The sequence below is a fragment of the Hypanus sabinus genome, chromosome 30, assembly GCF_030144855.1.
Source record: "Hypanus sabinus isolate sHypSab1 chromosome 30, sHypSab1.hap1, whole genome shotgun sequence".
Taxonomy (NCBI): domain Eukaryota; kingdom Metazoa; phylum Chordata; class Chondrichthyes; order Myliobatiformes; family Dasyatidae; genus Hypanus; species Hypanus sabinus.
In genome coordinates this window covers 10,092,894-10,110,136 of record NC_082735.1, presented here as the reverse complement: position 1 = coordinate 10,110,136, position 17,243 = coordinate 10,092,894, and the positions used below count along the sequence as shown (strand labels likewise).

The window sequence follows — 17,243 nt, the reverse complement described above, 5'->3', positions numbered from 1 at the left end:
TGACCAGGTTCAGAAACAGTTATTACCCTACAGCCATCAGGCTCCTGAACCAACGTGGATAACTTCACTCACCTGAAATCTGAACTGATTCCACAAGCTCCAGACTCTCAGCAACTCACGTTCTCAGCATTTGTTTTACATTTGCACTATATGTTTCGTTTTGCACATTAGTTGTTTGTCAGTCATTGGTTATGTATAGTTTTTCATAAATTCTATTGTATCTTTACTTTTCTGTAAATGCCTGAAAGAAAATGAATCTCAATGTACTATATTGTGACATATACAGTCGGCTCTCCTTATCCACAGATTCCACATGCGCGGGTTCAACCAGCCGCGGATCAGGAAAACCCGGAAGTTCTCTCCCCAGCACTCGTTGTTTGAGCATGTACAGACTATTTGTTCTTGTCATTATTCCCTAAACAATACAGTATAATAACTATTTACATAGCATTTACATTGTATTAGGTATTATAAGTAATCTAGAGATGATTTAAAAGTACAGGCAGTCCCTGGGTTATGTATGAGTTCCGTTCCTGAGTCCGCCTTTAAGTCAGATTTGAAGTCGGAACAAGTACATCCGGTATTATTTAGCGTCAGTTGCTCAAACGTTTTTCTTAGTATATAGCACATAATTCACCTTTCTATGCATATAAAACACCTAAGAAACATACACATTTCAAAAATTTAACCACTGCGTTGATTAGTAATAATTGTAGCTTTCATCGGGGCAGGGCCTTTCAAATGCTCCATTAAAATTGTCCGATTGTTGACTGACTGTAGCCTAACCCTTTTCCAATGACCGATGGCATTTCACCTCTTTCCAACCAATTTATTACTTCCGCCTTATTTTCAATCGTGATCGTGATTATTTTTTGAACAGAAACACTGCGGATTCAGAGCTACGCCGGGTCCTAATGTCCACTGCTCCAAGATATATTAAATAAGGGACTTCAGCATCCACGTTTTTTGGTATCCCCAGGGGGTCTCGGAACCAATCCCCCGCGAATAAGTAGGGCCAACTTACATATCTTAATAAAATATCAAATCCAAAATGACAGTGGGATGTTGGTGGCTGAAACATATTATTTTACATATAAACACAGAACACGAAGTACACTTTTGCAGAAGGAGCCATACCTTGCTTTGTCCGGGAGCCTTTGCCCATGCCCGGGGATTTGGAAGAGAAAGCAGGTGGCTCATCCTTGACTGGGTTCTTTTCTGCTTCTTCGTCTTTAACTGGATTTTCTACTGATTCTTCTTTCTTGACTGGTTTTCCCTCTGCTTCTTCCTCCTTGGCTAAACTTTCCTCCGCTTCAATGTTAATATCAGTAGCTGTAATGAGTAAAGAACATTTACGTTGGTTCATGATATATGCAGCCAACCTTCAACAAATACTCCACTGTATACACAATACTTCCAAACTCACTGCAGTCTACCCACATCACACTTTACTTACCCACTTCCCTTGTATTCAACTTATCCAGCCAATCACCATCATCCCGACTCTACCCAGCCAATCACCTTCATCCCGATTCTACCCAGCCATTCACCTTCAACTCAACTCTACACAGCCACTCACCTTCATCTCTACCCAGCCAGTCACCTTCATCCGAATTACCCAGCCAATCACCTTCAACTCAACTCTACCCAGCCAATCACCTTCATCTCGAATCTACCCAGCCAATCACCAACTCAACTCTACCCAGCCAATCACCCTCATCCCAAATCTACCCAGCCAATCACCTTCAACTCAACTCTACCCAGCCACACACCTTCATCCCAACTCTACCCAGCCATTCACCTTCAACTCTACCCAGCCAATCACCTTCAACTCAACTCTACCCAGCCATTCACCTTCAACTCAACTCTACCCAGCCATTCACCTTCAACTCAACTCTACCCAGCCATTCACCTTCAACTCAACTCTACCCAGCCATTCACCTTCAACTCAACTCTACCCAGCCATTCACCTTCATCCTGACTCTGCACTCTAAGTAGACACTTTATTTGATTCACCTGTACGTGGGCATATTAATGCAAATACCCAATCAGCCAATCATGTGACAGCAACTTAAATGTATAAAACCATGTAAATGTAGTTAAGAGGTTCAGTTGTTTTTCAGACCAAACATCAGAATGGGGCGGGGGGGGGGGGGGGAGAAGTTATAGGAGAAGAACCCTGTGTTGTCCTCTGCTGCTGTAGCCCATTGACCTCAAGGTTCAATGAGTTGTGCATTCACAGACAATCTTCAGCATACCATTCTTGTAAAGTATGGTTATTTGAGTTAATGTCACCTTCCTGTCAGCTTGAACCAGTCTGACCCACACCACTGTGTTCAGGAACAGTATTACCCCTCAATCATCAGGCTCTTGAACCAGAAGGGATAACTTCACTCACCCCATAACTAAACTGGTCCCACAACCTATGGACTCACTTTCAAGGACTGTTAACCTCAAGTTCTCAAGATTTATTGCTTGTTTAATTATTATTTCTTTTTTCTTTCTTTTTGTATTTGAACAGTTTGTTGTCTTTGCACATTGGTTCTCTGTCTGTCGTGTTGGGTGTGACCTTTCATTCATTCTGTTGTGTTTCTTGTACTACCCTGAGGGTTTCCTGATGAAAGGTTTCAGCCCGAAACGTCATCACTACCTCCTCCCATAGATGCTGTCTGGCCTGCTGAGTTCTGCCAGCATCTTGTGTTTTTAATAAACTAATCCCAAAGCTTTCTATGCTTGATGAAACTTTAAAGACAGTCAATGCAAAACTTCAATCACTCACACTGGATTCTCAACAACAACAAGCATGAATTTTAGCTCTCGAAGATGCCACTCGCCAGAAATATCGCAAAATTGAAATTCTGGAACAACAGCAATCTTCGACTTCTCAACTGCTGGATCGGTATAAATCTAAACTTACTGATCTTGAAAACCGGTCTCAAAGACAAAATCTCCGGATAATTGGGCTTCTGGAAAATTTTGAGAACCGTGATCTGACTGTATTTTTCTCTAAATTTTTAATGGACGTCTTCGGCTCAGAAGTTCTGGATACCTCTCTAATAATCAATCGTGCACATCGCATTTCTCGCCTTCAACCACCTCCAGGCACGAAACCACAGCCAGTGATTCTCTGGATTCATTATCCTCATACTAAAGAACGTATGATTCAGGCTGCCCGGAAAAAGCTATGGTCAGCTTTCAAATTTTCAAATTTTGTATTCTGGAAGATAACAGTCCCGAAGTTTTGAGGGCAAGAATGACTTTTAAATCGGTTATGTCAGAAATTCATCAGAAAGGCTACAAACAAGCGTCGTTATTTCCAGCACAATTGAGAGTTACTCTCAAAGATGAGACTTGTCAGTTGTTCAAATCTCCAGTGGATACCCAAAGATTTCTTGAAGAATAGTACTTTTTTCAGTACGAGTTGACTAACGTAGTCAACTAATAGTATTTTTACTATTTGTATTAACTTTCTTCTTTATGCTAACAATTAGTCTATAGATTTGTACCTTTCATAATTTGATGATTCTTGTGTGATGGTTGATAGTGTATTTTTCATACACTTAAGTAAAGGTCCGTCTTTTTGGTTTATTCTGAGTTCGTTCTTTTTAAATTATTATTCTGTTAGTTTTGTAAGTAACTCATTGAATTTTTTAAGCTTATATACATTTTTTATATCTTTAATGCTTAAATATTAAGGTTTTTATTAAAAACTTTTTTCTAAGATGTTGTTTCTTTTTCCCATAAGACAGTGCTTGGATACATCACATCCATTTGGATGTGTCTGAACAAGATTGAGGACTTGCTTTTAAAATATTAATATAATATCCATTTTTGAGTTTTAACATTTTAGTATTTTACTTTTTTCTTTTAATCCTTTTGTTTTACATATATAACACTAATTTTATAGTTTAATCTTTGTTATACTAACCCTTTTTTTTAATATGGGTGGTTTGTGTCTTTTTTTTACTTTTTTGTTTGAGTTGCCGTCTTGAGATATGGGGGTAAAATTAGTATTAGTTTGCCTGCTTACCTCTTCCTGGCATTTTTTCTGGGGTTTTGAGGGTGGGGGGAGGGGGATTCTTTTTTTTTTGCTTTGCTTCTTGCTTAGTTTTACTTCATGGGCTGACTCGAAACTACCAAAATGGTTGGAGTGTCGTAACTTCCGGTTCCTCCTTGAACTTGCCTCCCTCTTCCGGATTCGTGAGTTCATCTTTTTTAACCTTGTGAGTTAATTGCGATAAATATTGGCAATATGGATAAGATTATCAATTTTGTTTCTTGGAATACTAACGGTTTAAATCATCTGATCAAACGGAAAAAAATATTTAAAGTATTCCACAGAATGAATGCTAATATTATCTTTATACGAGAGACTCATGTGAGGAAGGAGGATAGTCAACTTTTTTTTTAGGTTTTGGAAGGGCCAACAGTATCATTCGAATTCCCAAGCCAAAGTAAGAGGCGTTTCCATTTTTATAGATTCCTCAACCTCTTTTATACACTATGAAACAATTTCGGACTCACAAGGTAGATTTTTGGTTCTCACTGGTTCACTTTTTAATTAAAAAGTTGTTTTATTTAATGTTTATGCTCCAAACACTGACTGTCCTGAATTTTTTAAGTGTTTATTTACATCCTTTCCTAATTTAAATGAGTATATGTTGATAATGGGTGGGGATTTTAACTGTTGCTTAAATCCCTCGATGGTTAGATCTAAGCCCACTCAGGTTCTTCTGAATAAATCGGCCTCTCTTATTAATTCCTTTATGGTTGATTCTGGAACTTCTGAAATTTGGTGATTCTTACACCCCAACAACAAAAGAATTTTCATACTTTTCTCATGTTTATCATAATTATTCAAGAATTGACTACTTCTTTATTGATCATTGTTTACTTACAGATGTTATTGATTATAAATATGATTCCATTACCATTTCTGACCATGCACCTTTGAAGCTATCTATTAAGACAATGGATTTATCTTCTAATGCTAAATCTTGGAAGTTCAACTCTACTTCAGGGTTCAGACTTTCTTAACTTCATTAAACAACAAATTGATTTGTTTTTTTTTCAACAAATTCTATGGAAGAAATCTCTAGTGGAATATTATGGGACACGTTTAAAGTATTTATTCGCTGACAGATTATTTCATTCTCTGCTGGAGTTGGGAAACGAACTAATACTGAAATATTAACATTGGTCGATAAAATTAAAGAAATTGATAAGATTTATTCAGTGACCCCCAGTAAAGAACTTTATAAAAAGAGTTGAACTTCAAGTGGAGCACAGTTTGTTATTATCCTCCTCGATTGAAAATCAGTTAATTAAATCTAGAACCCAGTTTTACACGGAGATAAATCTGGCAAATTATTGGCTAATCAATTGAAAACTGCTTCGGTTAAACAACAAATCATTAAGATTCGTAAACGAGATGGCACTTTGATGATTGATCATAAAGAGATAAATAAAGCCTTTCAAGATTTTTATAATTCTTTTTATCAATCAGAATTTGTTGAGGATTCTTCCTTAATGGATGAATTTTTAAGAAAATTGAATATTCCGAAATTAACCGCAGAAGATTGTGTACTTCTAGATGCACCTATTATGGAAACCGAAATAAAAGGGCTATTTCTTCAATGAATTCAGGTAAAGCCCCTGGTCCAGACAGTTATACTGCGGAATTTTAAAAATCCTTTTCTTCTATACTCTCTCCTTGGCTTTGTAAAATTTTTTAAAGATGCGTTAACTGGAGGTAAATTACCACAATCTTTTTATGATGCTGTGGCGACCCATTTCCTAGCGTATCCGAACCGACTCACAATTAGATAGCCTACGGGGGTTTCCGAGCACAGAGCTTTGGAGCCTCTGCGCCATGGGGGGCTGGTTGACAGAGGCTTAAAAGTGAGGCTGAAGTTTTCGAATAAAGTTTTTTTCCTTCGACTGCAGTTACCGACTCCGTGTCGTAATTTTAGCGCTGCGTGTAGCACACCGCTACAATTGGTGACCCCGACGGTCCAAACGATTTTTGGACCAGAAATGACCGACGCCGCCTCTGTTCATGCGGTTTCGTTGAAACTGCCAGGTTTCTGGACACAGCGCCCGGACCTATGGTTCCAGCAAGCCGAAGCCCAATTCCACGTTCGCCAGATCACCTCAGAAGACACCCGCTACTACTACGTGGTGAGCTCCCTCAACCAGGACACAGCGGCCCAGGTCGCGGAGTTCGTACAGTCGCCCCCGGCAGACGGCAAGTACACGGAATTCAAAGCCCTGCTCCTCAGGACTTTCGGACCCTCTCGGCGCGAGCGGGCTGCCCGTTTACTGCACCTGGATGGCTTGGGCGACAGACCTCCATCGGCTTTAATGAATGAGATGTTGTCTCTCGCCGACGAACACACACCCTGCCTCATGTTTGAGCAGGCATTCCTGGAGCAGCTGCCCGAGGACATACGCCTGCTGCTGTCCGACGCGGATTTCAGTGACCCCCGGAAGGTGGCAGCCCGGGCGGACTTGCTGTGGAACGTCAAAAAGGTGAGCGGGGCGTCCATCGCACAGATCACCCAGCCACGCTCCCGGCAGCAAACCAGTCCAGGCCCGGCCACAGAGCCTGCCAACCCCCGGCCCAATGAACACTGGTGCTTCTACCACCAGCGGTGGGGCGCAGAAGCCCGCCGTTGTCGCCCACCCTGCAAGTTCCCGGGAAACGCCAGGGCCAGCCGCCGCTGATGGCTACGGCGGCTGGCCATCGGGATAGCCTCCTGTATGTGTGGGATAGAAGGTCGAGACGCCGGTTTTTGGTCGATACTGGGGCTGAGATCAGCGTTTTACCTCCGACGAGTTACGACACCCACAGCAGGGCACCGGGTCCCCCCCTGAGGGCCGTGAATGGCAGCACTGTAAGGACCTATGGCACCCGTCAGGTGCAGCTACAGTTCGGCTCCAGCCAGTTCACGTGGGACTTCACACTAGCCGCCGTAGCCCAACCGCTTCTGGGTGCGGATTTTTTGCGGGCTCACAGCCTGCTGGTCGACCTGCCCAGGAAGAGACTGGTACATGCCGAGACCTTTCAGACGTTCTCCCTGGGTGCAGCCCAGTTGCCAGCCCCTCACCTCGGCTCCATCACGCTGTCCGACAACGACTTCACCAGGGTCCTGGCGGAGTTCCCATCGGTTCTGGCACCGCAGTTCACAGCGGCCATGCCCAGGCACGGCGTACAGCACCACATCCCGACCCAGGGACCACCCCTCCATGCCTGTGCTCGGCGGCTTCCCCCGGACAAGTTCCGACTGGCGAAGGAGGAGTTCCAGAGGATGGAGGAATTGGGGATCATCCGGCGGTCCGACAGCCCATGGGCCTCCCACCTGCACATGGTGCCCAAAGCGACGGGGGGCTGGAGACCGTGCGGCGACTATTGCAGGCTGAACAAGGCTACCACACTGGACCGCTACCCTGTGCCGCACATTCAGGACTTTGCAGCAAACCTGCACGGCGCACGGATCTTCTCCAAGGTAGATCTCGTCCGGGGATACCATCAAATCCCGATGCATCCTGACGACGTCCCCAAAACGGCTCTCATCACCCCTTTCGGCCTTTTCGAGTTCCTCCGCATGCCGTTCGGCCTGAAGAATGCCGCACAGACGTTCCAGCGGTTAATGGACGCGGTGGGACGGGACCTGGACTTCGCGTTCATCTATTTGGACGACATCCTCATAGCCAGTGGCAGTCGTCAGGAGCATCTGTCCCACCTCCGTCAACTCTGCGCCCGACTGAGTGAGTACGGTCTTACAATCAACCCCGCCAAATGCCAGTTCGGACTCGATACCATTGACTTCCTGGGCCACAGGATTACTAAAGACGGGGCAACCCCTCTGCCCGCTAAGGTAGATGCGGTCCGCCACTTCCCCCGACCCACCACGATCAAAGGCCTTCAGAAATTCGTAGGTATGGTCAATTTCTACCGCCGCTTCCTCCCTTCAGCTGCCCGGATCATGCGCCCCCTGTTCGCCCTGATGTCGGGTCCGAGCAAGGACATTACCTGGGACGAGGAGTCCGCCGCCGCTTTCGTTCAAACGAAGGAAGCTTTGGCGGACGCCGCAATGCTAGTACATCCCAGAATGGACACCCCCTACCACCCTCACAGTGGACGCATCTAACACGGCAGTCGGTGGGGTGCTGGAGCAACTCATCGCAGGTCGCTGGCAACCCCTGGCGTTTTTCAGCAAACACCTGCGGCCACCCAAGCTCAAGTACAGTGCTTTCGACCGGGAACTGTTGGCGCTCTACCTGGCAATCCGGCATTTCAGGTACTTCCTAGACGGTCGGCCCTTCACCGCGTTCACGGACCACAAACCGCTTACCTTTGCGTTTACGAAAGCATCCGACCCCTGGTCGTCCCGCCAGCAACGCCACCTGTTCTACATCTCTGAATACACGACGGATGTCCGGCACGTCTCGGGTAAGGACAATGTCGTGGCGGATGCACTCTCTCGCCCTACCGTTCATGCCCTTTCCCAAGGGGTAGACTTTGAGGCACTGGCAAAGGCGCAGCAGGCGGATGAGGAGATTCCGAGTTACAGAACCGCAGTCTCCGGTCTGCAGCTCCAGGACCTCCCCGTGGGCCCAGGTGAGAGGACCCTACTCTGTGACGTCGCCACCGGCCAGCCCCGTCCAGTCGTCCCGACAGCATGGCGGCGCCGCGTTTTCGACTCCATTCATAACTTGGCGCATCCCTCCATCCGGACAACTGTCCGGATGGTTTCCAGCAGGTTCATTTGGCACGGACTCCGCAAACAGGTCAGTGAATGGGCCAGAACGTTCATGCACTGCCAGACGGCCAAGGTGCAACGGCACACCAAAGCCCCACCGCAGCAGTTCCATCCCGCCCACCGGCGTTTCGACCACATGGCCCGCCTGCGAGGAGCCAACTGGGCGGACGAGCTTCCCTGGGTCCTACTCGGCATCTGCACAGCACCCAAGGACGACCTGCACGCCTCGTCGGCCGAGTTGGTATACGGCGCGCCCCTGGTCGTCCCCGGGGAGTTCCTACCAGCCCCAAGGGGGCAAGAGGAAGAACCCGCAGCAGTCCTGGGCAGACTACGTGAGAAGCTCGGTAACCTGGCCCCCATACCCACTTCACAGCACGGGCGGCACCCGACCTGCGTACCCAAAGACCTACAGAACTGTAAGTTTGTGTTTGTACGAAGGGGCGGGCATCGGCCACCGCTGCAGCAGCCATACGAGGGGCCGTTTATGGTGCTCCGGAACAACGGGTCCACGTTCGTGCTGGACGTTGGGGGGAAAGAGGAGGTTTTCACGGTGGACCGCCTCAAACCGGCCCATGTGGACCTGGCGCAACTGGCCGAGTTTCCGGCGCCTCGGCGCAGAGGCCGACCTCCCAAGCAGGTTCTGGCCCAGACTGTGGACATTGGGGGGTGTATCGCCGGTTCTGGGGGGGGGGTTATGTGGCGACCCATTTCCTAGCGTATCCGAACCGACTCACAATTAGATAGCCTATGGGGGTTTGCGAGCACAGAGCTTTGGAGCCTCTGCGCCATGGGGGGCCGGTTGACAGAGGCTTAAAAGTGAGGCTGAAGTTTTCGAATAAAGTTTTTTTCCTTCGACTGCAGTTACCGACTCCGTGTCGTAATTTTAGCGCTGCGTGTAGCACACCGCTACAATGCCTCCATTTCTCTAATTCTTAAAAAAGATAAAGACCCCACTGAATGTGCATCCTATCGGCCTATATCCTTGCTGCATATGGATTCTAAGATTCTTACCAAAATTTTGGCCACTAGATTAGAAAATATATTACCTCAAATTATCTCTGAAGACCAGACCAGATTTATTAAAAACCATTATTCATCTTTCAACATTAGAAAATTAATTAATATAATTTATACTCCCTCATCTAAAATACCAGAATGTGTCATTTCCTTAGATGCTGAAAAAGCGTTCGATAGAGTTGAATGGCCATATTTATCTAATACGTTGCAGAATTTTAATTTTAGCTTGAAATTTATATCATGGATTAAATTAATATATTATAAACCTTTGGCTTCGGTTCTTACCAATAATCAGATCTTTTTTTCAGTTGACCCGTGGTACAAGGCAAGGCTGTCCTTTAAGTCCTCTATTATTTGATATTGCTTTGGAACCTTTAGCCATTGCCATTCGTGAATCACCTAATATTTTTGGTATTACCCATAGGGAAGGGACTTATAAGTTATTATTATATACTGATGATTTGTTACTATACATATCTGACCCTGAGAGATCTATTCCAGCTATTTTATCCTTGCTCAGTTTAGTAGCTTTTCTGGCTACAAACTGAATTTTAATAAGAGTGAACTAATTCCATTAAATATGGACTTACCATTTAAAGTTGTCACAGATCATTTTACTTATTTGGGTATTAAAATTACCAAGAAACATAAGGATTTATTTAAAGTTAATTTTTTTTACCTTTAATTGACCAAACCAAGCAACTTATTACCAGGTGGTCCCTATTATCTTTGTCATTGGTTGGTCGAATTAATGCTATCAAGATGATAGTATTACCCAAATTTTTATATTTATTTCAAGCATTACCAATTTTTATTCCTAAATCTTTTTTCGATATTATTGACTCCAAAATATCCCCTTGTGTGTGGCAAAATAAAAATCCTAGATTAAGTAAAAAATATTTACAGAAGCCTAAGAAGGAAGGAGGTTTACCTGAGATATTGTTATTGGGCAGTTAATATTCAATATTTAATACTTTGGACACAAGAATCGATTACAGCACCTTGTCCACAATGGGTAAATTTGGAGTGTAAATCTGTACAAGATTTCTCATCGTTTTCTATTTTAGGATCTTCGCTTCCTTTTGCTTTATCTAAATTGAATAAACAAATAACTAATCCTATAGTTAAACATACATTACGAATATGGTTTCAATTTCGTACATTCTTCGGCTTGAATAAGTTTATCTTATCAAGCCCTATTATGTCTGTCTTTTTTTCAGCCCTCTTTTATGGATCAAGCCTTTGTATTATGGAAAACAAAAGAGATTACATGTTTTCGAGAGCTATTTTTAGATAACAGTTTATGTACTTTGAACAGCTATCCAATAAATATAATTTGCCTAAAACTCTTTTTTTTAGATATTTACAAGGTAGAAATTTCTTGAATAATATGTTAGTCTTTTCCGAAATCATGTCCAATGGGCATTATGGAAAAAGTTTTAGCTCTGAATCCTTGCCAGAAGGGTTCAGTAGCCATCATTTATAATATGATCATGAAAATACAGCCAGGAGTATCAGAAAAAATTAAGAAGGAATGGGGAAAAGAACTTCACTGTCTTAAACCCACTGAGAAGTGGGAGAAAATTTTATATTTAGTTAATTCTTCTTCTATTTTGCTAAACATGCCCTAATACAATTTAAGGTTGTACATAGGGCTCACATGTCCAAGGATAAACTTGCTCGATTTTATTCTCATGTTAATCCAACCTGTGACAGATGTCATTCTGAAGTCGCTTCATTGACCCACATGTTTTGGTCTTGCCCCTGTTTGCAAAATTATTGGAAAGATATATTTGGTATTATTTCAACAGTTCTGAATATCAAATTGCAACCGCATCCTATTACTGCAATTTTCGGTTTACCAATGGTGGATAATAGTTGTTTACCCCCTCAGCCCGACAGATGATTGCATCTGTTACATTAATGGCTAGAAGATCTATCCTATTGAACTGGAAATAAATTAATCCTCCAACTCTACTTCAGTGGTTTTCTCAAACTATTTCTTGTTTGAGTTTAGAAAAAATTAGAAGTGTTGTCTTTGACCCTTCAGTTAAATTTGAAGAAACTTGGAGACCACTTATTCAACATTTTCATATGAGCTAAACTGACTTTTCCTAAATCCTACTTTTATTATCCTTAATTATTTGGATGGAGGTGCGGAGTTATTGACACTACTGTGTATATTTGACATAATGCAATGGCCCATGTTGGTTAGGTTTTTTTTCTTTTGGAGGGTTTTCTTATTTCATTTTTTTTTAACTACTATGAGTTTGGGAGGTTATTATATATGGATTATCATCTATTTGTATTTATACCTTAACCTATTAATTATGTACTCTCAAGCTCTTTGTACTCATGTTTCATTTATGTTTGTTTAAAATTAATAAAAAGATTTTTTTTAAAGCCATTAGATCCTCCTTTCCTCATTTTGATGTTTGGACTGAACAAACAGTAGAGGTTTCCCCCGCAATCCAAAGGTAGAGCATCCCTATGAAACCCTTTGTAATCCAAAATGCCATAAAGCGAAGAAGCAATTACCATTAATTTATATGGGAAAAATTTTTGAGCGTTCCCAGACCCAAAAAAATAACCTACCAAATCAAAGCAAGTAACACTAACAGATAGTAAAAGCAGGAATGATATGATAAATATACACCCTATATGAAGTAGAAATATTGTAGGTATGGTGTAGTTTCACTCAGGAAGGAAGCAAGCCAAAATCGATTTGGAGAAAAACTGATCGTTATGATAAGTGAAATGATAATTAACTTCAGGAAGACAAGAGGTTCCAAACAAACCCCACTATTCATAAATGGTGAGGTCATGGAAAAGATCTCCAGTTTCAAGTTTCTGGGGATGAACATCATCGAGGAACTCTCTTGGCCCGTCAACTCAACCTTGATAGAAGGGAAGACACAACAGCAACTATACTACCTGAGGTGCTCAAGAAAAGCTAACCTGCCTCAAAAATTGCTCACCAACTTTTATCCATGTGCAATAGAGAGCATACTGACATAAAGAATGATAGTGTGGTACTCCAGCTGCAGCAAGGCAGATCAGAAAGCACTCCCACAGGTCATTAAGATGGCTCAGCACATCATTGGGACTCATCTACCAGACCAGGAGACAATCTACAACTCTTGATACCTACTACAGCCTTGTATCATCAGAGACCTATCCCATCCCAGACAATGTCTCTTCAATCTCCGGCCATCTGGTAGGAGATATGGAAGCACCATAGCCAAGACGGTAAGACTGAAAAACAGCATCTTCCTGGGGGCTGTGATGCAGCTGAATAATGCTACACCCCAGCTTGCCAATGGCCTTTGAGTGTTAAGGCCTATTGAAGTCACTTGTTACATGTAAATATGGGCTTTTTTAAAATTAAATCATACCACATGCATTGTAAACATCTGTTTTGCGCACGGACTGGAGAAGCACCACAACCTTGTTGTCTTAAGCAATGACTATAAAGTTCTATTCTATTTTTCATGGATTTACTAAGCATAGCCACAATACAACAAATCTCAGGGTTGCATATCATGACATATAGGCACTTAGATAATAAATTTACTTAGAAACTTTGAAGTAAACTTCTTGACCATGCCTGCAGGCTTTCATGCATTGAGTTGCTACCACGTGATGATTAGAGGTTTGCATTAACAAACAGGTGGACAGGTGTACCTAATAAATTGACCGCTGAGTATGTTCTATGATGGGGGCCAAGGTCCACAATACAGGTTACCACTGAATAAAAGGGAGGGAATTCATTGTTAAAGTGGCAAAGTTGTATTTTCAGAGTGGTTCATTAGAGGATACTCTAAGGGGTGCAGAATAGCAAAGTGACGACGTGAGGCGCATTGATCTCAATGTACAATGATGAAGGGAAGTGAAGCAAAGTGATTATACACCAGCAGCTTCAGAAGAAACAAAGACAAGGTCATGAACATATTGGCCTTGGTGCATTTCAACTGATAAATTCTCTGATGCAAACACGAGGAAATCTGCAGATGCTGGAAATTCAAACAACACAGAAAATGCTGATGGAACACAGCACGCCAGGCAGCATCTATAGGAAGAAGCACAGTCGACGTTTCAGGCTGGGACCCTTCGTCAGGATTCTGTGATGCTATCCTTGGTAATTCTCGGATTGTCTGTTGCAGAACTTAATGAGTAGATAAGTCAGTCAAATCCAACCGCTACAGAACTCCTTGTACTTCTCGCTGAAGATAGTTCTTTATGACCTTGATGGTGTGTTTGGGGTCACTGTCCTGCAGCAGAATGAAGTTGGTACCAATCAGCTGCCTCCCTGATAGTACTGCATGATGGGAAAGAATCTGATAGTACTTCTCAATATCGAGGATTCCACTCATTGTGACCAAATTACCGACTTCATTTGCAGAAACGCAGCCCCCAACCTGCAGGAAACCTCCACTGTGCTTCACTGTTGTCTGCAGACACTCAACCAACCGTACTCCAACTGTTCTACAGATAAATTGCCACCTGTTTGAGTCAAGAATTTCAAATTTAGACTCATCAGTCAAACAGCATTTGCTGCCATTTTTCAACACCCCAGTCCTTGTGTTTTTGTGTGTCAGTGAGTCCTTTGGCTTTGTTTCCACTTTGGAGGAATGGATATTTGGCAGCAACTCTTCCATGAGGACTACTTCTGACAAGATCTCTCCAGAATATAAAGTGGTGCACTTGAGTTCCAGTAAATTTTGAGAGTTCTGAGGTTCAGAGATGATAGCAGTGATGGACTTCTTCCGAATTAGAAGTTTATGTCAGTATACAGGACCCTGGTCAGGCTCCACTTGGAGTACTGTGCTCATTTCTAGTCATCTCACTACAGGAAGGATGTGGAAACTGTAGAAAGGTTGCACAGAAGATTTACAAGGATGTTGCCTGGATTGGGGAGCATGCCTTTTGAGGATAGGTTGAGTGAACTCAGCCTCTTCTCCTTGGAGCGGAGGAGGATGAGAGGTGACCTGATAGAGGTGTATAAGATGATGAGAGGCATTGATCAGAGGCTTTTTCCCAGGACTGAAATGGCTAGCATGAAAGGGCACAGTTTTAAGGTGCTTGGAAGTAGGTACAGAGGAGATGTCGGGGGGAAGCATACAGAATGGTGAGTGCGTGGAATGGACTGCTGGCGACAGTGGTGGAGGCAAATACAATAGGGTCTTTTAAGAGACTCCTGGATAGGATCATGGAGCTTAAAAAAAATAGAGGTCTATTGGTAAAAGTACACGTTCAGCACAGCATTGTGGGCCGAAGTGCCTGTGTTGAGCTGTAGGCTTTCTCCGTTACTATGATGTATCTCCCGTCTGCTGTATTCAGTTTCTTTGGCCTTCCACTCCATTTTGGTCCTCAAACTTACCCATTTCTTTGTGCTTCTTCAGAAGAGCTTTGACCACGCATCTCGAAACTCCTGACTGCCGCAATGTTTCTGCTCAAGAGACAGTCCTGATGCAGGATGACCTCGTGTCTTGTCGCCATGCTCAATCTTGCCATGGTGTGTGAATTGATCATTTGAACTGTCACATCTGTGACACCTTCACCTTTTAGTTTGGTTGTTCCTTGCCAAATTTGATTCCTTCTGCACGCATTTCTGGTTCAGTTAATCAGTTTAGTTCATTGAACTCATTACGTCATTGATCACTGGCACCCGTATGTTATCTTTGTTTAATCATGCTCTGGGCTATATACTTATAAAGTCATCGTTTTATTTGAAAAGTGGTCTACTACTTAATATGTTACTTTCACTTCTGCTGTTATTATGTCAGCAGAATATATGTTTAAGGATTAGGAAATGGGATTATAGGAATCTTTTGACTTCGGTGATACCATTCAACCATCAGGGCCCTGAGCCAGTGTGGACAACTTCACTCACCTAAATACTGAACTGATAACACAACTTAAGGACTCACTTTCAAGGACTCTGCAACCCACATTTTCAGTATTATATATTTTCTTTTTTTTTTAAACAATTGCCAGTTTGTCTTCTTTAACATAGGTTTGTTTGTCAGTCTCCGTGTGTATTTTTACATTGATTCTATTATATTTCTTTCTTAGACTGTGAATACCTGTAAGAAAATGAATCTTGGGGTACAACCCTAGTAACTTTGATAATAAATGGAACCGTTAAGCTTGTCTGGTAGGCATAGACCTGTGAGCAGTTACAATCATAAGTTGCACTGCAGAAGACTTGCCATGGTACAACACACAGATGTTGATTTTGGGGTCATGCCATAATCACAGATATGGAATCATGGAAAATTGACAACATGGGGTGCCACTCAGTCCATCATTTCTCTACCAATCGATAAACAGCTCTCACCTTCTAAGTGGGTCTCTAACATTGCTTGACCACAGCTCTCCAAATATACATTACATCTTTTCTTAATGCAATGAGAGTTATTGCATCTCCCACTCTTTCAGGCAGCATGTTCCAGACTCCCCACATTGCTGGGATGATACCAATTTTCTCATCTTTTGTCGGACCTTTCTACCAATTACTTTACTGCTGTGTCCCAAGGAATTTTGCCCCACTGTTAAAGCAAATAGATTCTTCCTAATCACTTTTTCTGGGCCCCTCATAATTTTCTATGACAGTCGGGTTTCTTCATATTCCTGCATCCAAAGACAACAAGACGTGCTTATCCAACCTTTTCTCTAGCTTAATCCTTCCAGTTTTGGCAACATCCTTGCAAACCCCCTCTGCACCCTCTCCAATGCAATCACTTTCAGGTAATGTGGCAACCGGAACTAATGCAGTGTTCAAATTGTGGCCTAAGTAACTTGCTATATAGTTCTAGTACAACCTCCCTGCTCTTTAATTTTGTGTCTGCATGCCTCTTTAAATACTTAATTGAACTGCTCTGTTACATTTCAGGATTTGTGGACAAACACTTCAAGGTCCTTCTGTTCCTCTACACCACTGAATACGCTCCTGTTTATCTTCGCTTTTTTTCCGTGACCCAAGGGCAAGATCTCACAGTTCTCTGGATTGAACTCAATTTGCTATTTTCCTATCCTACTGATCAGACTTTTGCTATCCCTCAGTATAGATTTTTTTTTAATTGAAGAATTTGGGGTTGGGCAGGAACATGATATTGTGACAGAAGACTTGCCACAGGATCTTCTTGGCAGAAGATGGCAGGGTAAACAAGGGCTGAATGCACAGCATTGGAAAAAGTTGCAATTAGTATATTTCACAGTATACTGTACGTCAGTGATAATAAACTTCATTCTGATTCCTGCTTCCCATTTGTGATCCGGATGGGAAAGCATTTTTTCAAAAAAGGAAAAGAAGAAATCTGTACTATGCCGTTAAAAGTTATCTTTGAAAACTCTGGCCGCAAGCAAAAGAGAGAAAACACGTTGTATTGTCAGCACCGTCAGATCAGTTGGAGATGAGAGAGCTCCAGGCACCTGCACCCTACTGTGAAGCAGCAGGAC

General features: G+C 42.9%; 1 protein-coding gene across 4 annotated transcripts in view; it reads right to left on the bottom strand.

Annotated features, from left to right (window-relative positions):
* The window catches only part of map7d1a (MAP7 domain containing 1a), a 277,983-nt gene that overhangs the window by 86,246 nt on the left and 174,494 nt on the right, over nt 1-17,243 (bottom strand). For all 4 annotated transcript variants that reach the window (XM_059954308.1, XM_059954309.1, XM_059954310.1 and 1 more), the window contains exon 2: nt 1,138-1,332. In XM_059954308.1, coding sequence (XP_059810291.1) covers nt 1,138-1,332 — 195 coding nt within the window. The remainder of the gene's footprint in view (nt 1-1,137; nt 1,333-17,243) is intronic.